Here is a 22,338-nt window from a genome sequence, read left to right on the forward strand (position 1 = left end):
TTGACCCTTGGTGCCCGCTGAGCAGCTGCAAACCTCCAAACTACCACTGGAGGGCGCCCCGTACCCACGGTTAAGACCTGCTCTGAGTCTGGGGCTCCTGAGCAAAGCCCAGGACTTTCCTGCCAGACTGGTCTACCGGTGTGTGTGGCTCACACCCCAACAGGGTGGGGCCTGGAGGTGGGACCCCACTCTCCCCACCACGTGGAGCCTCTCCTGATGTTCTATTCCAGTTCTTGCTCCTCCACTTCAGTTCACAGAGCTCCGCATAATTTTCCTGGGGTCTGTGTACTGACTTTGGGGGTTGGGGGGTCCCCAAGGCAGCGGTCAGCACTTCCAGTGGGTCCAGGGGGCGCTGACTGCCCCCATCTTCCCTTTGCCTTACTGGCCTCTGGTCCCAGGGCTTGGGGATAGTTCTGTATCTACATCAAGAGGGAAACAGTAGTGGAGGAGGCCAGCTACCCGCACTCACCCCTAATCCTGCCAGCAAACCCATTCTACAGATTAGACAATGGAGGCATGGAGAGTTTAAATAGAGCCCAGAACTAGGCAGTCATGCACTCCATCATGGGTATTCCCCAAATACCTGGGCACACTTCCTCCCTTTCTCCTGGCACTCCTGTCTAATTGACAAGCTCCTATGCATACTTCAATGCCCAGCTCCATTGGGAACTGAAACAAAGCCCTCTGTCCTGGTTCGGTGACAAGTGTGCCACTGTGTCTGACCCTTCTGTGTGCCCCACCAGACTACGGGACCCCGAAGGACAGGGCTGGGGTCCCGCTCACCTCTGTGCCACACCACCACTCAGGCTGACCTGACCCTACAGGAAAGCTGATGAGCTCCGACGTGGGAGGGCAGCGAGTTCCCAAAGGTGACCCAGAGGCCGCATGGGGGCCCTACCTGTACAGCGATCACGGACAAGACCTCCACAGAGATCCGATTAAACTCGTCGAAGCAGCCCCAGGCTCCAGTCTGGGCCAGGCCCTTGTAGATATTTCCGCAGGACTAGAAAAGGTGATGGGGAGAAGTGAGCATTGGAGAGTCCTACCAGGGGCCTCCACTTGCCCTCTCAGCTCCTACTCAGGCTGGGGGTCAGGCTCAGGAACTTCGGGGCCCCTGGGAGGCTAGAGGCAGGCTGTCCACTCCCTGGAAGAGTCAACACTACATGGGGCCGGGTGCCAGGAAGAGCCCAGATCCTCCCTGGGCTGAAGGCTCTGCCTGAACTCAAATAAGGCCATTTGTGTAAAATTCACCCTGGCATTTTCCACTAGCACACAAGGAAGGGGCCTTCCCTCTAAGGTGGAGGGGACAGACTCAGGCCCCTGAAGGATAATCGGGGTGATTCTTCAGTGTTTATACACAAGATTCCTTCTAGGAGGATCCAACTTCAGATTTCACTTCTCTGAAACCCAGGAGGTTGGTATGGGCTGTGGCCTTGACAGTCAGAGGGGGCAGCTGTCCCCACCCTCAGCCTCAAGATGGGGTCCCCTGGACTGCGAAGATCCCATGGGGATGGGGTGGGGAGGCCCGGGGGGACATGCTCATGACCTCAGTGCTCCCCAACCCTTCCCACCAGAGGCTGCTTTGACCTGACCTCCATGGTCTTCTTTCCTGGGCCCTTTAAGAACTGTGGCTGTGCTGCAAAGCCTCTGGTGACTGCAGGGACCTGGCCCCTCCCTAGGGGCCACCCTCACCACCCCCTTGAAGGCTCACTCTGTCTGGTGCCCCCAGTTGCTGGGACAAGTTTGGGGTGTAGGTTGGGAGGGGTCGTCTCCTCAGTGGGGCAGGATGTTTGGGGGCGGGTCTTGTCCACCCTGGGAGCCTCTACCAGACACACTGGTAATGCCCAAGAGGCCAGCCGGCAGTATTCACACATCCAGTGGTCACTTGGGGAGTGTTGGCTGTGGCCTCCTGGGGGAGGGGATTTTAGGCTCCCCTGGATGTGGGATGTGTACCTTGTAGTCCATCTGCTCGGAGCAGTTGAAGACGTAGACCATGGTGCCCAGGGCTCTGCCTAGGTCCTTGGTCGTTTCTGTCTTGCCGGTCCCGGCGGGGCCAGCAGGAGCTCCGCCCATGATCAGATGGAGGGACTGGGTCAAGGTTATGTAGCATCTGTAAGGGACCTCCAATCACCCTGTGGGTGGCAACCCCAGAGCTGCCCACTTTCTTTTACCGTGGGTCAGTGACACCCCCTGAGCCCCAAGGTGGCACCAAAGGGAGCTCACAGGGGCAAAGGAGGACTTGTGATGTCACCAAGGAGCAAACGCCGTCCTGCTGGAGCAGACACTACATGAGGGCTGACCCAGCCATGGCATTGGCGGGGGAGGGCACTGCCCATCCAAAGTAACAGCTGCCTCACAGGCGCTGAGGATCTGCCCTGAGCAGCCACTGCTCTGAGTGCTTTTTGGTGTTACATGATTCACTTGACCCTCAACAAGCTGCCGAGGATTTATAAAACATCGTCCCCATTTTACAGGCCCTCAGAGAGGCTAAGCAACACCCCTAAGGCCACACAGCTGGGGTCAGAGTGAGGGAATGAGGTCTCGGCTCCCAAGGCTGGGTGCCTGGCCAGCGGCAGAACTGAACCTGAATGCAGGTCCCCCAACCCAAATGCCCGGATCCGTCAGCCTCAGCAGGGGACATTTGGGTCCGACGGTGCAAGGACGCGTGGGGAAGAGCCCAGAGAAAGGGTGTGATTCCCTCCCCCGTGTTGTTCAAGGCCAGGTGGGAAGGCAGCAGAGGTCTTCACCTGTCCGTGAGTGGGGTGATGACCAGCCGTGGTGTGTTGCCCAGGTACTCATACGAGTACTGGATCTGGGCGTCGCAGATGTTGGCAAAGCAGTGCCTCCTCTCCTCGTCCCAGCGGTGGCGCAGCTGGGACTGCCAGGTGAAGGCCTGGGAGCTCTCCACCTGCGGAGGAGCAGGCTGCCTTGCCTCCAAGCGGCCCCTGACCCTGGGGTGCTCCCAGCTCCCCGCTCCTCCCGAGGAGCCCCCGTCAAAGCTAACACTGCCCCCCACCGTGAACCAGAGGCGCTTCTGATTGGGCTGCTTGTCCAGTGTCTTACCAGGAGCGAGACTAAGGGGTGAAGGAGGGGGTAGCCGCTGCCTGGAATCGTGTCACCCCCCACCCCACCGAGGAAGCAGCAGTAACTGGAGTGAGGGATGTGCGCTGGAGTCCTGAGCCCTTCCCGGCACCCATGCCTTGGCGGTGATCATCTTGGCCACCACGTCCCGGGCGTGGACATCGATGGTACAGATGGTCATGATCTTCATTCTGTCCCCGGCGTTGAGGTTTCCAATGAGCAGGGTGATGAGCGCGTTCAGCTGGTTGATCTGTGAGAGCAAACATGCCTCTCTCAGACACGGCTCCAGGGGTGGCCTCAGGGGTGGCCTGCGGGCTGGGCGGGTCCCCCTGGGCACTGGGGAACTGACCCTCCCCCATGGAATATCAAGGAGTCACTAAAAATGGTGTAGATGAAGATCTGATGCCACAAAAGATGGCAGATAGTAAGTGAAAACAGGTTTTAAAGCCACTTGGATAGTTATATATTTTCGCCTAGGAATTGATTATATGTACGCTAGAAGGTTAGCTAAGAATCTGTTGACGGTGTTATATCTTTCATTTTAAACATTATCTTTGGTTTGTAAATTTCTAACCAAGAATCTCAAAAAGTCAAATCGAAATAGAGGATTAAAGTCATGTATTTCTAAAGCGGTTACTCTTGGGCAGAACAACTATTGCCAATATTTGGCTGCTTCTGACTCAGAGAAATGGCAGTGGCACAAGGCAGGACCTCACAGAGCAAGGTGCTTCGGATGGACGTGAGGTGGGGGGACACACCTGCTTCTTGTTGTAATCTTTGATGGCATTTTCGTAGCCTTCCTCCAGCCTGGCAAACGCCAAGCCCACCTCGGTGGTCCACCAGATTTGGGTGCACGTGAGTGCGATCTGAAAACAGAGGGCGGCCCCAGTACCCCGCCATGTGAGCACCTTTTTCTGACCAACATAAGAGTTTACACCTGTTAAGGTGGCTCTTCGCCGCCGGACTGTGGCTAACCCAGGACGTGTGTGCTCCGTCCACCCCTCCCCGCATCTCGGAGCTGCCCCGTCCACCCAGCTCGGACCTGGGCGGGGTAGTCAAAGATCCACTGCTCCCTCGGCTTCTCCTCATAGGTCACCACGGCTTCGGGGATCTCGTGGCGGAGCGTGGCGCACATCCTGTCCAGCACACGGTTCAGCCAGACCTCCACCTGGGGACAGAGCCACAGGGACCAGAGAGGGTGAGCACGTCTCATCCGATGACTTGCTCTGATATTTACAAAATAAATTACCATTTGTCCTCATCCTTATCATCATTCCAGGGGTAGAAATGCCCAGGTTTTCTGAGCTGTAAGAATGCCCTGCTGGAAAAATGTGTTCAGCAAGCCCAGGTGTACCCGCAAAACTAGTTGCAGTGGGCGTTCATGTGCATTCAGGGCGTCTACACACAGAAGGGGGAGGGAGTGAGAGAAAAAGCTAGGGAAGGTGGTCTATGTCTGAGCCCACGAAGCGGTGCTGATATTCCGGGACAGGGCGTCTGTCCCCGGGGCCCTGCTGCCCCGTGTCCCGGGCAGATTCTGATGAGCAGAGCCCCACTTGTCCCCAAGTGCGTTCTCTCAGGGTCTGAGATTGTCACGCAGACAAACTGGCTGGTGAGCCTTACGTGTAATTTGAAATACAAACCTTCAACTAACTGCCACCATGGGGAAAATACCCGAAGGGGATAATCAGGTTGGTTTTTCTTTTAAGCTATTGATAGAAGCACAGCGCAGGCAGAGCTCACTGTAGTTCAATGGTTATGTCTGTAAAGTGGTTCAGTGTGGGAAGCGTCTCAACAAACTGATGAATGGATTCTGCTGACCCCGTCCGGCCAGGCACTCCAAATTCAAGTTGCTGGAGCTCAAGCTTTCTCGCATGAGATTTTTAACCTCCTAAGCCGACTTACTTCCAAATTACATGTTGCTTAGAATTACCTTTTGCTTAGGCTAATGTCAGAATAGATTTGGATGTTTGATCAATACTTGGGCAAAGAGATGGGAGGAGAGGGCAACCAGGAAGCTTGCTGTCAGCAGAAGGGAGCAGCCTCCTGGGCTGGGGAGGTGGGACAGGAGGCCGGGCTGCCCAGGGTAAGGGGAGCCCTCTGCTAAACATGGCAGCTGTAAAGCCCATCATGCTGAACAGGGATGAGAACTTGGCTGGTGTGCATGGCGCCCTCCAGAGTGGTCCCTTGGCATTAATAATAACAAAATGATAAAGATTTAAGGGCATTAATAAATCTGTTTTCTCCCTCCCGTTTCCCTCCTTCCTTTCTCCTTTCTTTTCACAGGTCACCTCAGACTGCACAGGTAAGGCTGTGCAGGGACTTCTATAAAGACGTCCCTTAAGCATTTGTTCTGCAAGGCCAAGGGCAGAGGAGAGAGGGTCAGTCACGGGCTGCTGCTGACAGCCTGTCTGTGGCCGTGCAAGGCACCGCCATCCCGGGGGGGGGGAGGCAGTGCTGTGCATGTTCACAGGGCAACTCGCACCTGCCCTGAGAGGTCGCACTCCCGGTCGAAGTCCACATACTCGTCCTCCTTGCTGTACATGCCCAGGCCGAACTTGAGTGGCTTCCCGCTGGCGTCGAGGCGGAACTTCAGTTTACAAAGGCTGTCGAAGAGCTTGGACAGGTGGCGGCTCACCTGGATTTCGGGGTCGGAGTGGGAGGACGTTGGATTTTGCAACCCAGGGGTTCACAAGCGGATGCCTGTGGCCTGGGTCTCCCTCGGGTGGTCTTAAGCGTCATTTTTTTTTGACTTATGCTCCCCCCCAATCCCCCGCCTCTGGGATGCTGATTAAACACACTTCACCAACAAAGGAAACAGCAAACACTGATCGGGCAGAACCTCCTGAATGTCTGTTTCTTCTCTTCCCTAAGAAGGTTCTGTCCTGGGGGGCACGGGGCCTATGCTCCTAAGTCAGATGCTCAGAACCTGAACCGCAGGCTGCCCTGGGGCTCCCGCACTGTGCGTCTGGAACCTCATGATTAAAATAAACTACGGTCCCCTCCCTTTGCCCGGATGCTCGCCCTTCTCTTTTAGAAGAGGAGCCTCGCGGGAAATTTTCCTCCCAGTGTCTGGGCTTTAGTAGGATGAGCGGCCTGTGTCTTAGAAACGGGCATCTCACCCATTTCCCAGAGCACAATGATGGAGCTCAGGGAGGGAAGGGTGGGCTCTGAGAGCGGTCCCGGGTCCTTCTGTCATGGCCCGGCCCCTGGGCGGTTTCTGGTGTGGACCACCTCTTGGACACTCCTCCAACATCCCGGGGCCACCCGGACATGGAGCCTGGCGCCCCTTCGCACCATCAGGGGCCTGCCTACCTCCACGGGGTCATTTCCGTTGGAGAGAATGTCCAAGAGGTCAGCTGAAGAGACAAAGTAGAACCTGGGGAAAGCCAGTCTTTTCGTCTCTAAGTATTCGGCCAAGGCCTTTTCGCACACAGCCAACCTGGGGGCAGGGAACGAGGCTGCTGAGTCCTGCTCGACAGAGGGTCTCTTTCAGCCCATCCTTCCACGTGCTGGACAGATGACACTGGAGGCGTCCAGGCTGTTCACAGCCCCAGTTTGATTCAAATCTTCCAAGCGGACACGCTCGTTCTCAGCCAGCCCCCGCACTTGTGGACGTCCCCAGGCAAGAGGGGCTACAGTTTAATCTCTGCCATCGCGGCTTCCTCTGAGGCTGAAGGCAGGCTCTGTGGCCAGGGTGGCAGGAAGTGGCAGGTGTTTCCAGGGAGGGGATGTGTTAACCCACAACCTGGGGGTTTTCTGGCCCAGCCAGCGGGGTGGTGGGGGAGGCGCATGACTTGGGTTTCTGCCACAGCGAAGCCCCTCATCTGGACAGGTATGGGACCCACCTCTTCTTCAGGTCCTCAAGTTTGGCATAGAGGCCAGGTTTGTTGGTGGCTTCGACCACGTTGGGTGTTTTCACTGCGTCCTCCATCAGGGCCTGGGAGGAGAAGGGACCGCATGGCATCACGAGCCCTGTTTGCACCAAGGGAGCTGTTTCCAAAAGTGCCCAGGCAGGAGCCAGAGAGCTGTGCTCACCTTGAATTCCAGGTCGATGTCATCAAAGCGCTTGGAATCCTCTGGCAGCTGGGCGCGGATGTCTTCGGAACCGATGAAGATGCTCTCCAGGTGGCTCCAGGTTCTCTGGACCTCGAACCAGATGGAGATGACCGAGTCCGCAGTGGACAGCTTCTGCTGCCAGCTGGTCACCTCCTGCAGGAAGTGGGACAGGTACTTGGACATCATCAGGTTCTGCAGCTGCACCTGGTTGTCCTCCAGCGTCTCCACCAGCACCTCGTCTGACTTAAGCATCATGGTGCCTGTCCGTGGGTGCGGCTCATGCTCAAACTCCATGGTGGACCAGGTGCTGTCCAGGGCTTTCAGCACCTTCCGGAGGAATAGAAACCGGGTCAGCGAGAGTCAGGCAAGAATCGCTAAAGAGGACCCAGAGTTTCCTAGAACGTGGAAGGAGGCCCTGCTCTCAGAAAGCCAAAACGTTCGTGCCAACATTATTCACAATGGCCAACAGATGGAAACAGCCCAAATGTCCCTCGGTGGATGAACGGACTGACAAAATGTGGAGTAATCACATAATGAAACATTATTTGGCTGTAGAAAAGAATGAAGTATGGACACATGCTACAACACAAAGCAAACTTAAAAACATGCTCAGTGAAAGAAGTCAGACACAAAAGCCCATATATTGTATGTTCACATGTATATGAAATGTACAGAAAAGGCAAACCTATAGAAGACAGGAAGCAGTAGGTTAGAGCTGGGATGGGTGGAGGTGTGAGAAGATGGGGAGTTATTAGCTAAAGGGTCTGGGTTTCATCCCTTTTTGAGGAGATGAAAATGTCCTGCTGCTGCTAAGTTGCTTCAGTCGTGCCTGACTCTGTGCGACCTCATAGACGGCAGCCCACCAGGCTCCGCCGTCCCTGGGATTCTCCAGGCAAGAACACTGGAGTGGGTTGCCATTTCCTTCTCCAGTGCATGAAAGGGAAAAGTGAAAGTGAAGTCGCTCAGTCGTGTCCCGACTCTTTGCGACCCCATGGACTGCAGCCAACCGGGCTCCTCCGTCCATGGAATTTTCCAGGCAAGAGTACTGGAGTGGGGTGCCATTGCCTTCTCCAGGAAAATGTCCTAAAATTGACTAATTCTAATATGTGATGGCTGCACATTTCTGTAAATATGCTAAAAGCCATTGAATTGCACACTTTCAATGGGTATGTGATTTATAGCTCAATAAAGCTGTTAAAAAAAAGAAAGCAAGCCCAACTGTGAACATTCAAACTCAAAAAACAGATGAGGAGAGAGGTTTGAATTGCAAAGGAATCCTCCGGCATTTTCATGTGTCCTGGAATGGCCCTAGGTACTAGCTGATGGCCAGCCCTCCTGACCACTGTCCACCCTTCCGGGCCCCATTCAGCTTCTCAGAAGGCAAAGGGTGAGGCAGGATGGACCACAAATGAGGGTGCTTCATGGAAAGAGAGGAGAGTTCAGTTAGGTGTTAACTCGTGGTACATTAGTTTCAACCCTACATGCCATTCCACAGGGTTAGACTGGTGAATCGCTTTCAGCATCAGCACATTCAACGGGCATCAGGCTGGCAGGTCGGTTTCCGCACCCTCCCACATAAAACGCACTTCACTGTTAACAAAGGATACCTTTTCCATCCCAGACTCCTTCACGGCCTTGTCAACAATGTTTCGGACCTCGTCCTCGTACTTGTGTAGGTTCAGCTGGAGTAAATCTGCCAGGGTGGTCTCATCTGACATTTCAAATTTCACCTGCAGAGGGAAAAAATAGGCACATTTCACATTCGGTCACATCTTCTCCAGTTGAGGGACACCTTTGTCCTTCATGGAGAGGCTGGCGAGGGAGGAACCCAGGCCAGGAAGTGGGTGTCAGGAGCTCCGTGACTTGGGCAGACACTCCTCCAGGCCTCTCCTCCCTGTAAAACTGGTAGCAACAGAGCCCACCAGTAGTGGGTTGAAGAGTGTCCCCCCAAATTCATGTCCATCCGGACTTCAGAATGGGACTTTACTCAGAAATAGAGTTTTTGCAGCTGTTAAGGATCTTGAGATGAAATCATCTCGGGTCAACTGCACAGAACCTAAAGCTGATGGCAGGTGTTTTCATCATAGAAAGGAGAGGGAGGTTTGAAATGCAGAGGAGGCCATGTGACCACGGAGGCAAGGATGCGTCGGACGCAGCCACAAGCCAAGGGCTGCCTGGGACCACCAGAAGCTGGGAGAGGCAGGGGAGGGTCCTCCCCTAGGGATCATGGCTCTGCTGACACCTTGACTTCAGGTTTCTGGCGTCAGGGCCATGGAAGAATACATTTCTGTGATTTCAAGATCCCCATCATGTTGGGCTTTGTGACCGCAGCTGCAGGACCCGATCCATCTGGGGAAGCTGCCGTGTTAGTAACAGGTGTGGCTGAGTCACAGGTACTGTTACTCTGGTAACAATACCAGGTATTTGCATGGTGTCACCCAGTCCTCAAATCTTTCTCACTGTCACATAGACATTTCCAAGCCTGGATTCCAAGCCTGCCACAAAAACTGGTTTGACCAACTGATGGAATTGAGTGTTTCTCAATCACAGTTGAGAAAATACCTGCCCAGGTCTCAACAGGTCCTCGGTGGTGCCCAATTCCTGGGACATTTCCGTTGTTTGCTGATCACTGCCCGGGGTTCTCTCCCAGGCCCTGGATTGGGTACACAAGCCTGCTGGCCAGCGGCCTCAGTACTCGAGACAATCCCTTCTTCTCGCCCGTTTCTCCCTTCTCCTCCCCAAGGCCCAGGCCACACCCCACGTGCTCCTGATGCTGGATCCGCATGTCCCTAACCGGGGAGGTAGCTGCCTCCTCTGCACCCCTAGAACTGCCACTGAGCACCCCACTCGGCCTCCCAAACACCATGGCCTGTGCTGGTCTTTCTTCCTCTGCTGCCCTGAGAGCAGGGCCCGTGTCCTCAATCTCTCTTCTCCCTTGACATCTACGGGGGGCCTCTGCAGAGTAGCCGTTCCATAGAGTTTTGTTCAATGTTTGCTGACAGTGGGGATGGTTCTATTCGCCTTCAGTGAGTGTTAAGGCCAGTGCCCCTCCCACTCCCCACTGGGGAACATCCCTGGGAAAATTTTGGTGCTAGGACCCTGTGCTCCTGGGTTACATGGGGGGACCCAGGACTGTTCCTCCACCCCAAAATTCCTGAGCCCCATGGACATTCACCACTCATGCTACAACCAGTACTGGTGGCATAATTTGCAGGGCCTGGTGCAAAATGAAAATAATGGGATCCCGTGTGAAAAAGTTATTAATTAAGGAAATCAAGATGGTGACAGCAGAGCCTCCAACCCAGCTAGAGGCCACCCTGAGCCCGGAGCCCTGTGTGATGGCCTGGGGTGCGCATGCGTGAAGCCAGCTTTAGCAGCATCAGCCCCCCCACTCCCGCAGCGAGTTCCCAGGGAGTGTTGCCCTCTGCCCCACATCAGTGTGGCACCTGGGTGGCCTGCATGAGCTGCTGCCAGTGGCGGTCCCGGATGGCGGGGTTCTGCAGCTCGCTCACGGCACGCAGGGATGTGATCATGTTCTTCACGGTGTTGTCCAGCCCCACGAAGGCATCCCAGCTCTTCATCTCCTTGTCCAGGGACCTCACGTCCTTGGCGAACTTCTTACAGTCTATGTCCATCTGCTCCACGTTGATGTTTTTCCACTTGGTGGTCTTCCAGTCGTCGATGCTGGTGTTGACCTAAGGTGGAAAATCGCCTACTGACTCCTCTGCTGGGAAGGCACCCGTGCCACCTTCCTGGCATTGCTCTCAGACGGAAAAATCCAATGAGGCGTCTCCAGCACTAAGGACAGAGCTTGGTAAAGTGAGCGGATACAGGGGGAGCAAAAAGAACCCCAGTTCTACCATGACAGATTCAACTTAAAAGTCAGCAGTTAAGAGAGATTTTGGCAAAACATGGGCTTTGTCACTGCTCACCAGGATCTTGTTCTGTCCCATGTCTCGGTGAGGCCACGAACGTTGCCCCAACCAAAGGAATGTGGATGACACCTGTCACTTGGGGGGCAGAGGCACTGGGTTGCCAATGCTAAACCCACAGTCCCCTCTACCTGCCTCGGCAGTTGTGGACACAGGCACTGAGCTGTGAGGGTTTGCCTGGAGCTGCAGTGTGGACTTTGCATGAATGAAAAATATGTGTCTGTGGTTAACTACACAAAGATTTTGTTTTTAGGGCTGTTTGTTACTGCAGGGTAACCTAGCTTACTTGTTGTTGTTTAATGACTAAGTCTTGTCTGACTCTTTGCAACCCCAAAGACTGTAGCCCACCAGGCTCCTCTGTCCATGCAGTCTCCCAGGCAAGAATACTGGAGTGGGTTGCAATTTCCTTCTCCAGGGGAATCTTCCCAACTCAGGGACTGAACTCAGGTCTCCCTCAATGGCAGGCGGATTCTTTACTCCTGAGCCACCAGGGAAGCCCAACCTAGCTTACACTGACAAAGACACCCCAGAAGAAACTCCACTCATGACAGGATGAAAAAGACACAGGTGGTACTGGGGTACCACCCTACGAAGAGTGGAGACAGAAACCCGAGAAGCTCCTGTCTTGAATTTGGGGTGGGCTGAGAATGGCTTGGGAGTTGGATGGGAGTCCCTGGAGGGGGTCAGATGTTGCTGATAGAGGCTTGGGGCAGAAAGGCCTGGTCTTGATAGACGTCCTTGACAATGATCAACAGTTGGGGCGCTGACAAGAGACTGACTCTGCAAATCCCAAGACTTGAAGCTTTATTCCCCACAGAAATCGATGGCCCTTTCTGGTTTAAGTTTAAGCTGCTTCTGTATGCTGTTATCGTATAAGTACCCTGGCTCGTTTGTCAATTTTTCTTGCAACACCCTGACCGGAAATGCTTATCGTTACCTCCTGGGGAAAGTAACCTGCATTCTTGGGTCTGTGCTAAGTGTTATTTATCAAGGGACAGTGCAGCTTTCTGAGCTGATTTCACTTATTGTTCAGTCCTTGCCTGGATAATCCCAGGGACAGAGGAGCCTGGTGGGCCGCCGTCTATAGGGTCGCACAGAGTCGGACATGACTGAAGCAACTTAGCAGCAGCATTGTTCAGTCAGGTCACTCGAGCACAAGAGACTTGAATTCAGTGAGTTGCAAAAAAAAAAAAAAGTATCGAGAGGCTTTGATGGATTCTCTCCCTTTGGGGGTGGTTGTGATGGAGCCTGTGGCTCCAAAGATTCTTCCCCACTCTGCCCTCTGTGAGAAATAGATAGATTTAGCATGGTCAGGAGACAGACATTTACATTATCTTACTAAGATGTAATCTAAAAAACCAGATACATGACAAGACAGGGCCTGCTCCTGGGCAGGGACGCCGACTACTGCTGCCAGGAGGGGAATCCTCCCCAGATGAGCTCACAGTAGATTCAAGTCTATGTGTAGTCTGAGAGTTTTCTATCTGAAGAGAGGAGGGTGTGACAGATTCTGAAGTTCATTCAAGTGCACAAAGGAGAACTAACACAGACTTAGAGAAGGAACTTCAGGTCACGGTGGGAGGGGAGGGAGGGATGCGTTGGGAGTTTGGGGCTGACAGGCACACACTGCTGTATTTAAGATAGATAACCAGGGACTTCCCTGGCAGCCCAGTGGTTGGGACACCGCACTTCCACTGCAGGGGGCACGGGTTCAATCCCTGGTCAGGGAACTAAGATCCTGCATGCCACGCGGTGTGGCCAAGAGATTAAAAAAATTAAAATCAAGGCACTATCTATTAAAAAAAAGAAAGACAACCAATAGGGACCTACTGTATAGCACAGGGAACTCCTCTCAACACTCTGTAATAACCTATATGGGAAAAGAATTTGAAAAGGAACAGGTACATGTGTATGCATAACTGAATCACTTTGCTGGACACCTGAAACACAGCATTGTTAACCAGCAATACTCCAATAAGAGCTTCGAAGGTGGCACAGTGGTAAAGAACCCGCCTGCCAAGGCAGGAGATGCAAGTTCAATCCCTGGGTCGGGAAGATCCCCTGGAAGATGAAATGGCAACCCACTCCAGTATTCTTGCCTGGAGAATCCTATGGACGGAGGAGCCTGACAGGCTACAGTCCATGGGGTCACAAAGAGTCGGACATGACTGAAGCGACTTAGCACGCATGCACACATACTGCCATAAAATAAAAAATAGAAAGAAAGAAGAACTAAAATATCTTTGGAAATAGAGGAGCCAAGAGGCGAGAGCATGGGGAACTAACACATGCCCGTACGCTGTGGACAGTGCCTTGACCCTGGGGTGGAGAGTGAGGCTTCCGACTCTTGTGTTTGAGAAGAGGGGCTGCCTCCATCAACCATCAGAGGTGGGTGTCATGGGGGGATAATGGGAGCCGCCCCCTCTTGGTGCTGGGATGCTGCCCGTGGACCCCTCTCCCACCTCCCCCTCCCTCTCCCTGCGCCACCTTCAACACCCCCCACCTGCCCCCACAAGCCAGATGGCCCCTCACCATGATGATCATGTCCCAGAGCTCCTTCAGCAGGCGGACCTCTTTGTGACAAGCCTTGAGCTGCTTGTAGTCCGGGACGCTGACCTCGAATAGGCTCCCGGACTTGCACAGCGCCTCCATGATGCTCTCCATGGCCGCGATGCTCTTTTGTTGCTGCGGGCATGGGAGGAAGCCTGTGAGTGGGGTGCCCGCACTCAGTGGAGCCTTCCCCGTCTGCCCCAGCGACCCTCAGAGCCATCAGCACTCTGTACTCCGACCCCACGCACACAGGAAGGCAGCAAACTTTCTAGCTGGGGGAGCAGTGCCCTCCCCATCCGTCCCCCCAACCACCCCTGGCTTTTCCGATGGGGCCTGGAGGGGAGGCCCCATAGGATGGCTGAGCTTGCATGTCTGTGCATACACACATGCACGTGCCCACACACACACACACACATGTGCGCTCGGCCCCAAGGCTGGTCCCATCGAGGCTGTGTTTGTGGGCTCACGAGAATGACAGCTTGAGAAAAGATGAGTCCCCAGAGTTACCACCCCATCTCCTCCTTGAGCAAAAATACCTTATCGAGGGACTTGTAGGGGTCGGGGTCGCTGAAGCTGAACGGGGCTTCTTGCCTGAACCTCTCTCTGAACTCATGCTGCTTGAGCTGCGGGAGGACCACGTGAGACGCTCAGGCTCCCCGCCCCCGGGGCTGGCCGTGGTGGGTGCTGCATCCCGGCCCCGCCCCCCCAGGCCACGGTACCTCGAACTGCTGGCACTTCCGCCTCAGGATGCTGACCTCGTTGGCCTGCAGGGGCGATACGTTCTGCTTCACCTGGATGGCCAGCTTCTTGGTGTTTGTCCACTGCTCCGGCAGTTCCTGTGCAGGCAAAGGCCAAGGACCACTCCCTTTTCTCCTCTTTTTAAAAAATTTTCTAGTGTGAGATCATTACGGACTGATGGGGAGTTGCAAAAATATCACAGGGAGGGACTTCCCTGGTGGTCCAGTGGCTAAGACTCTGCGACCCCAAGGAAGGGTGCCTGGGTTCGATCCCTGGTCAGGGAACTAGATCCCACGTGCCGCAACCAAAGATGCTGTGTGCTGCAACTAAGACCCAGTGAGGCCAAATCAATCAATAAATAAGTATCGGGAAAAAATAGCACAGAGAGTCCTATGTGCCTCCCCGCAGCCTTCTGCAGCGTTGGCATCTTACACAACGAAGGCTCGATAGCCAAACCAGCATCGGACTCTGGGGTGTTTCTGTTAACAGATGAAGGAACTTGTCGGTTTTTACCCTGTGTTTTAAGCTCAGTCCACATGTGTATGTCGTAGGCAGGTGTAGTCCTAGGCACTTTTGTCTCATGTATAGGTTCCCATAACCCCCACCACAATCTACATACCTCGCTGTTCGTCACTGTGAGGGAAATGTCCTGTGTCAGCTCTTTGCATCAGCACCCACCCTGCATCCCCAACCACTAACCGGCAGCCACTAACCAGTCTTCCATTCCTGCAGTTTTGTCATGTCAAGAATGACTTTAGCAATCAGATGAAATTTTGTATTTTCCAAGTTCTCCACACTTGGGCAAATATTGTACTTGCCGTAAAACATTTTAAAGACAAAAATCCCAGCCCGTAAACTCTTTGCCCACAAACAGACATTGTTTCACTTTCTTCTACAATTAACTAACGGTCTTTGTTGGTGGTGGCATGGCTCAAACATTTATCAGAAATTTTATCACCCCACTTGCCCCATCCATGGCCCCAGAGCTCCTGGGCCTGGCCACACACACTTCAAATCCTGGTCCTTACTGAGCCCTGGGCAGGGGGAAAAGGGGCCAAACACGACGCGCTCTTAAGCAGGGCCTGGGCAGTGGGAGAGGTCACCACAGCCACCCACACCATCCTGGCACAGCCTCTGCGTGGGGTCTTGGGCACTGGCTGGGGTCAGTGTTTCCTGGCACAGGGAGTCAGGCCCGTGTGACCAGACACAGTCAGGGCAGAGAGAGGGAGTGGGCAGAGGCAGCCAGGCCCGGGAGGAGACAAAGCCCAGGGGGGTGGCTTGACCCTGCCTGCAGGGCCCACCCTCCATCTCTCCCTCCGCCTACCCACCCCAGCCACACACAGCTGCTATGGCACCAACACTGACATCCTGCAAATCAGCTATAAGTGCTGGGCTTCTTCAAGTCCCTGCATCCTCTGCTGTGGCCCCTCTGCTGCGGGGGAAAAAGCTGGCTGGGAGCCTTCTCCTCCAGGGAGCTGGTCTCTCTCTCAGCCTTGCTGCTGGCTTCTAATCTTGGCAGGACCTCTGCGAACCCCATTCTCGGTCCATCGTCCCTCATGCCCAGGCTCCTGCTGGGCTCAGGAGGAAGCGTGGGACATGAAAGCATTTCTAATCCATTGAAATGCCAACTAAACACAGGGACTATTCCTCTCCCACCCTTGGGAGGCAATCTCCCTGTCCCCTCGTCTCTGGAGAGCCTTGTCCTCCCACCCCACCGTTCCCCGGGGATCTCAGGTCTAGAAGAGGAGGTTTGGCCTGCAGGCTCCGGGTCACCAGAGTCTGCCCTCCTCTGGCGCTGCCCTCCCAGGCTCCAGCTCACCCGACGGGGCATCCCAGACCCATCTACCTGCAGCTTCATGTGCGTCTCCTCGGGCATCTCCTCCCCATAGGACTTGAGCAGCTCGATGGTCTGCTTCAGGGGCTCAAACATATTGTCCGTGGCCGTCTGCCTCTCCTTGACCTTCATCAGATGCCCCATCACTTCCACGAGGCCGTCATAATCCCCCTCTTTAACGGGCTTCGTTAAGCCCATCCTGGCAACTTTCATGAAGGCTTCCAGGTCCGCGAGGCTGGTGGTTGAGAGGCCACATGTGATGGGTGCCCCCCTCCAGGGGAGGGCTGTGTCCCTGCCTGCCCGGCACCCCATGTTTCACTAGCTCAAGTGGTCGGCGAGTCCCGGGTAGGGTCACATCTCAGGGTGGCCTTTGTGGGGCCTCCTGGACAGAAGAGCGGGATTACACGTTCTCAGGGCTCCTGGCCCCTCCCAGCCCACCACTGCCTGTAACTGCACAGGTACAACCCTCGAGTTTCATGCCAGGCTTCCCTACCCAACTCGGGGCTCCTAAAGGATTCCTTGGCACCTGTTGGTCAGACACGGTAAGTGCCCAGTAAAGCAGCAACGACTGAAGGACCAGGGCCCCCACTCCCTGCCAGGTGACACCTTCCTGCTGGGACCCACCCTCCGTGGGGCCGCTGGTCTCTAAACCTGACCTTCAGCTCCACACCCGGCTGGCTGGGGGTCCTGGCACAGGGCTCTCTGGGGTGTGGTCAGCGTCAGGCCAGTGGGGGTGGGAGTGGGCCCAGGGCCGCGGTCTTGGTGCCCACCTGTTGATGACGTGGTTGCTCAGGTGCCGCTTGAACATGAGGCTCCAGCGCTTGATGGTGTTGAGGAGGGCCTGCTTGAAGGGGCGGCAGTCGCACTGCAGCCAGCCATTGAACACCTTGGTGTTGTCACACTTGGACACCTCCTCGTACAGCTTCTCGTAGGAGTCGATCTGGGAGGCAAGGACCCGCTTAGCTGTTGGGCTGCTGCGGTGGGGCCAGCACAGCGCGTGGGAGCAGGGGAGGCCCTCACAACGCACTACTTTCCTTCTCCCAGCCCCAGCTGACAGCCCCTGAGGCCCAGAAGTCTATCTCCGATGTGGGTTACAGGCTGTCAGAAAGGGACGTCACTGGGCAAGGCCAGCAGGTCTTCTGAAGGAGGGCACAACTAAAGTTCCAAGGGGTGTAAGGGGTCCCGGGTGCCCACGGGGCATCCTTAACTCATCCAGCTTTGTGCTGCTGCCTGTCCTCGAGGCTCTCAAGATTGGCAGCCAGCTGTCCCCCCCTGTTGTGGGAGAGACTGTGTCCCCCATCCCGAGCATCTCCCCTGTGGCTGGGCCACCATCACTGAGCTTCAGGAAAAGACATGAAGGTCTGTAAACTCATTACGTTTTCTTGTGTTCTAATGTATATATATTTTGGCCACTCCATGCGTTTTGAGGGATCTTAGTTCTCTGACCTGGAAGCAAACCCAGGAAGAGTCAAGTCCTAACTGCCAGACCACCAGGAAATTCCCATCATGCTCTACATTCCTGATGCTTTGGCATTGGGTGGCCTTGCTGACCCTGGAGGGACAAGCCCACCCCTGTCACAGGCTGGCTCATTCCTAGAGATGGCAGACAACCCCCCTGCGCAGGACCATGACTTTCATGTGCAAACAATGAACCAGAGTCCACACCCCAATTTTTACCACCCGCTCTCACACTTTAGGCCACTGTCCACCTGCCCGGATATCACCCGGGGGGCCAGGTACCTGGGCAACCTGAGACAGCCCATAGACCCCTGGGTCACTGAAATGATTCAAATGAGCCCATCCAAAGCCGGCTTGCCCTGCCTTGCTTGTTCCTTCCCAAGAGGACCCTAGCGTGAGTTCTCAGTCATGCTTTCCCCTCATTCTCTGTCTCCTGACACTGGTGCTCTGCTGGTGACACCTGTGGCCTGGAGTGCCCCAGCCTCTCGGGAGCTGTGGGTCACAAACCCTTTGTTCATGGTGGCTGTCTGCTGGTCTGTTGGTCTCTCCATACTTGAATAATAATAAAACCTTCGTTTAAAAAAACGTTCACCCGAGTCTTCAATCAAACCCAGTGCCCCTCCACAGCAGTGGGGGTGGGGAGGGAGTGGTTGATTCCAGAAGCGAGAAAACCAATGGGCAAGGTCCATACGCACCTGCTGCTGGAACTGGGCGAGGGTGGGCGGCGTCTTGGGGAGGGTCTCCTCAGTTCGGCCGTCCAAGTCCTCCCGGCTGATGGCACGCCCGTAAATGAGGAAGCTCTTCATGAACTCCTGGGGGTCGTCCGTCCACAGGTAGGAGTAGCGCTCGAAGGAGTCCTGGTACTCCTCGGCCTCCTTCATGGCGCTGATGACCAGGTTGGACATCTCCTCCCGCATCTCTATGAGGTCCGTCATGTCTTCCAGGTCGGTCTGCAGGTGGGCAGGAGGGGAACAGACGGGTGAGGGCTTTGCCCCGTGGTCTCCCTGACCTGGAGAGCGGCTCCCTGTTGGTTCAAGCGTCGCTAACCTCCCGAGATGAGAGGAGGGGACACTTGCCCGTTGGCCACGTTCTCCCACGTGAAGGTACGCCGGACGTGACTTTTTGCCTGGCAGACCCCAGGATGACTCACCTACAACTTCATGCATTTTGTAGTTACCCACCTTCTGTGTGCCCACAGTGGGAGAGGGCACTGGGAGTGTGGATAGTCCAGGACTGGGGTCACGAGTTTATCAGTAAATCAAAAACTGAGTTGTCATGACTCTCATCCTTGTATTCAGGTGTAGCGGGCAGGAGGTTGGGGGACGCCCCCTGAGGAAGTGATCGCTGGCCTGAGAGCTGATGGACGGAAGGCAAAGAGCAAGAGAAACAGCAAAGGGCCTGTGCTGAAAGGAGGCACGTGTTTGAGGACCTGAGTGAAGACCACATGGACGGCTGCAGCAGGAGCACGGGAGGCCCCGGCTGGACAGGGCCTTTTGCATTTCAAGAGACAGAAAACGCAATCCAAATTGGTCTTAGCAAAAAGCTATCGATTTGCTCCTGTAACTGGAAAATCTCAAGGTGGAGGGTGTGTATGAAACATGTTTTTTGAAGTTTCTGTATCTTAAGAAGTATTCTTGCCTAGAGAATCCCACAGACAGAGGCACCTGGGAGGCAGCAGTCCATAGGGTCACACAGAGTCAGACAAGACTAAAGTGACTATACAGCAGCAGTAAGAAGTTTTGGCATCTTAAAAAATCTTGCTGGGGATTCCCTGGCAGTCCAGTAGTTAAGGGCTCAGCACTCTCACTGTTGCAGGCCCGGGTTCGATCCCTGGTCAGGGAACTAAAAATCCCAGAAGATGCCTGGTGTGGTACAAAAGAAAAAAGAAAAACAAATCTTGCTGGCTGGGGAGAGACTGCCCCCCACAGGGCCAGCCACTTCTAAGAGAGCAAAAGGCTGGGATGGGGGCACGCCTTTCTTGTGCAAACCAGCCAAACACCCAATCACCTCCTTCATCTAACCAATCCTCATATCCCAAGCCCATGTTCCCGCTGCTCCATCACCCCAGCGCCAGGTACCAGATAACAGGAGATGACCCCGGGGCCTGTCTGGAGCAGTTTCCCCAGCCCTAAAAGCCTCTGGCCTGGGCTTCCCGCCATCCTCCTCCTGCCTCCTGACCAAACCTGCTGCTCCCCACTTCGCCCCTGCGTGGCTGGCCGTGCCTCTCCTTTCTTGAGGAGCTGTGAGCAACATTACGTTTTTTATCAGCGGCACTAACCACTGATAAATTAAAATCTTACAAATGAGACCGGTGTGGGGGGTGTGCACAGCTTGGGGTGTGGCCAGGTCACCGGGACCCTTACTCTGCCTTGCTCTGTTCTGCTACATCACGCAAGGACCCCAGGGCGGGTGGAGGAGCCCCAGAGGTGCGGCCCTTCAGATTCTAGAGCCACATGTCGCGCTCTGGCTCTCGTTGGCCTGTGTTGGGTCCCACACGTCTGTGCCTGAGTGGATCGCTGGTGGTGTGGTTCACTCTGATCTAAGCTCCAGAGCAGTTCGCTGTGTGCACTTGGGCCTGGAACGCCACCTCTGTGTGGCTCAGGAATCCTCAAACCGTTCTCTCTGCCTGGGAATCTCCTCCCATCCTTCAAGACTCAGAATGCAGGTCAGCTGCTCTGGGAAGCTGTCCTTAACCTGGCCAGGTATTTCCTCCTGTCCTCACGTCACTACACGCACGTGCGCACATACCTGTCCCTGACAGCACAAAGCATCTTGCTGGAAATGTTTGTTATTGCAAATAATACACACCCGTCATCAAGAAGTTCAAACAAGGAAGAAGCATATGAAATAAAAAGCCCTCTTTATGTCCTCTGTCCTCCCGCCTCCCTCGCCCCCATCCTGTTTCCCAGAAGGGAGCGCTCTTGACAGTTTGGAGTTCGTCCTTAGGAAGACAGGCTTTTGTTTGCTTAAATGAATGAAATCACATTCTAAACATAGTTCTGCAGCTTGATAAACACTTGATAACACGTCACGAGCCTCCTTCCATCCCAGGCTCCCTTTTGTGACTCATTTAGATGCCTTTGTCTGGATGGGCCTGAAGCTACTGAAGGACTCCTGTATTTGATGGCCATTTAGGTCTTTTCCAATGTTTGTTTAACTGCCCCACAAACCATGCTCCAACAAGCACACCTTCTTAGACCTCCCCCTTCAGGGAAGCTGAATTTCCCCCGCCTTTGCATCCCCAGGATCTGATCTGTGTTTTGTGTCGTGGGTGGGTATTTAATGCATTCAGAGCAAACGGGTGTGGGAGCCAGTGGAAGGCACATTTGTCAAAGAGCCTGCGTGCTCAGAGGATCACAGACTGTAAATGACGGGAGGGAGGAAAATAGCAGGAAGTGGGGCGGGAAAGCACACTTGGAGTCTCGTGGGTGGGGAGGTGTTGAGGGAATGAAAAGCAGGTCGACCAAGGACAGGTCCACTCTAGGGAGAGCAATCCGGGCCACCGTCCTCAGGGAACCCCTGGGCTCCTCGTCACACACGGGACCCACCACCGTGAAACACACACACACGAGCAAGCGCTGCCACATGGGGAAGGCAGTTCTGACCCCGGGCAGCAGTTGGTGGCAGGGAAAGCGGTGGGGCCGTAACAAAGCCCAGACTGACCTTATAGTGCATCCTGCCCTTGGCCAGTCTGGGGACGAGCTTGGCTGCGTTGTAGATGTCGGTGACCAGGCTCCCGATTAGCGCCAGGAAGCCTCGGTCCCCACCCACCTCTAGGGATGGGTTGAAGACCAGCCCGTCGTCCTCCAGCTCCATGCGGACCTCGAACAGCGGCGCAATGCTCTCCTGAAACAGGGCATTACGGGGTCAAGGCCCTGCCCTTGGCTAACTGTTCTCGATGCCTGATGTTCACCCAGGCACCAAAGAAGGTCTAGGGCTGGCTCTGCTGGCTGGGACCGCTACAGAGAGCACACTCCCCACCAAGGGCCCGTGAGCAAGACCTGTGCGGCCAAATGCAGCACCACCAGGCCAAACGCAGGCTGGGAGTCCAAGCCGGATGGAGCAGCAATGACCGAGTGCCGAGGAGACCCACAACCTGCGTTCAAGCCCATATCTGCTACTGACCAGCTGCGTGGTCTCAGGAGAGAACCTCGATGTTGTTTCCCTAGATATATAAAATGAGCAGAGTCGTTTCATAGAACAGAGGCAATTGTTGTCCCCATCTCTTTGGGTTGCCATGGGGATTAGATGGCTAGTTAACATACAGAGCGTGTGGGGTGGGGGCGGGGGAGATCCCAGCCAGGCAGGATGGCCTCTGCTGAGCTCCAGAAAGGACAAGCCTCATGTTCCTCAGAGGTCCTGTTTACAAAGCGGGCACACCGTAACCCTGTCTGTTCCTGGATCCTCCTTGTGAGGCTGCAGATCCTAGGTGTGGTCTTGTGTGTCAGAGGACAGGATGGAGCCCGCCCAATGCACCAATAAATCTCAGGAGTGCAGGCCGAGGCCTATGGGTGCTTGGGACCTGCTCCACGGCCACTAACCTTCCTTCAGATGTAGTCCACACTGGCACTGCGGGTGGTCAGCTCAAGAGCCCCCCAGCTCTATGACTGGGGGAGGGTCTGCTCTAGTGCCTGAGTGAGCTAAGTGGGAGAAGTCAGCTGTCATGAACTCAGTTGAGCAGACTTTTCT

General features: G+C 54.9%; 1 protein-coding gene across 3 annotated transcripts in view; it reads right to left on the minus strand.

The window, feature by feature from the left end:
* Positions 1–22,338, minus strand: part of DNAH17 (dynein axonemal heavy chain 17) — a 94,701-nt gene that overhangs the window by 48,290 nt on the left and 24,073 nt on the right. For 2 of the 3 annotated variants that reach the window (XM_081575683.1, XM_081575684.1), the window contains exons 19-37: positions 21,313–21,495; positions 18,345–18,599; positions 16,962–17,131; positions 16,204–16,426; positions 14,339–14,455; positions 14,156–14,242; positions 13,602–13,754; positions 10,584–10,832; positions 8,745–8,867; positions 7,117–7,464; positions 6,927–7,018; positions 6,394–6,520; positions 5,564–5,716; positions 4,124–4,249; positions 3,840–3,947; positions 3,200–3,331; positions 2,748–2,908; positions 1,954–2,110; positions 899–1,003 (exon numbers count right to left, since the gene is read on the minus strand). In XM_081575683.1, coding sequence (XP_081431809.1) covers positions 899–1,003; positions 1,954–2,110; positions 2,748–2,908; positions 3,200–3,331; positions 3,840–3,947; positions 4,124–4,249; positions 5,564–5,716; positions 6,394–6,520; positions 6,927–7,018; positions 7,117–7,464; positions 8,745–8,867; positions 10,584–10,832; positions 13,602–13,754; positions 14,156–14,242; positions 14,339–14,455; positions 16,204–16,426; positions 16,962–17,131; positions 18,345–18,599; positions 21,313–21,495 — 3,069 coding nt within the window. Of the gene's footprint in view, positions 1–898; positions 1,004–1,953; positions 2,111–2,747; positions 2,909–3,193; positions 3,332–3,839; positions 3,948–4,123; positions 4,250–5,563; positions 5,717–6,393; positions 6,521–6,926; positions 7,019–7,116; positions 7,465–8,744; positions 8,868–10,583; positions 10,833–13,601; positions 13,755–14,155; positions 14,243–14,338; positions 14,456–16,203; positions 16,427–16,961; positions 17,132–18,344; positions 18,600–21,312; positions 21,496–22,338 lie in introns of all 3 variants that reach the window. The other variant, XM_081575682.1, reaches the window with a different exon arrangement.

This window comes from Giraffa tippelskirchi, chromosome 3 (genome assembly GCF_054371585.1).
Source record: "Giraffa tippelskirchi isolate mGirTip1 chromosome 3, T2T-mGirTip1v1.2.pri, whole genome shotgun sequence".
Lineage (NCBI taxonomy): Eukaryota > Metazoa > Chordata > Mammalia > Artiodactyla > Giraffidae > Giraffa > Giraffa tippelskirchi.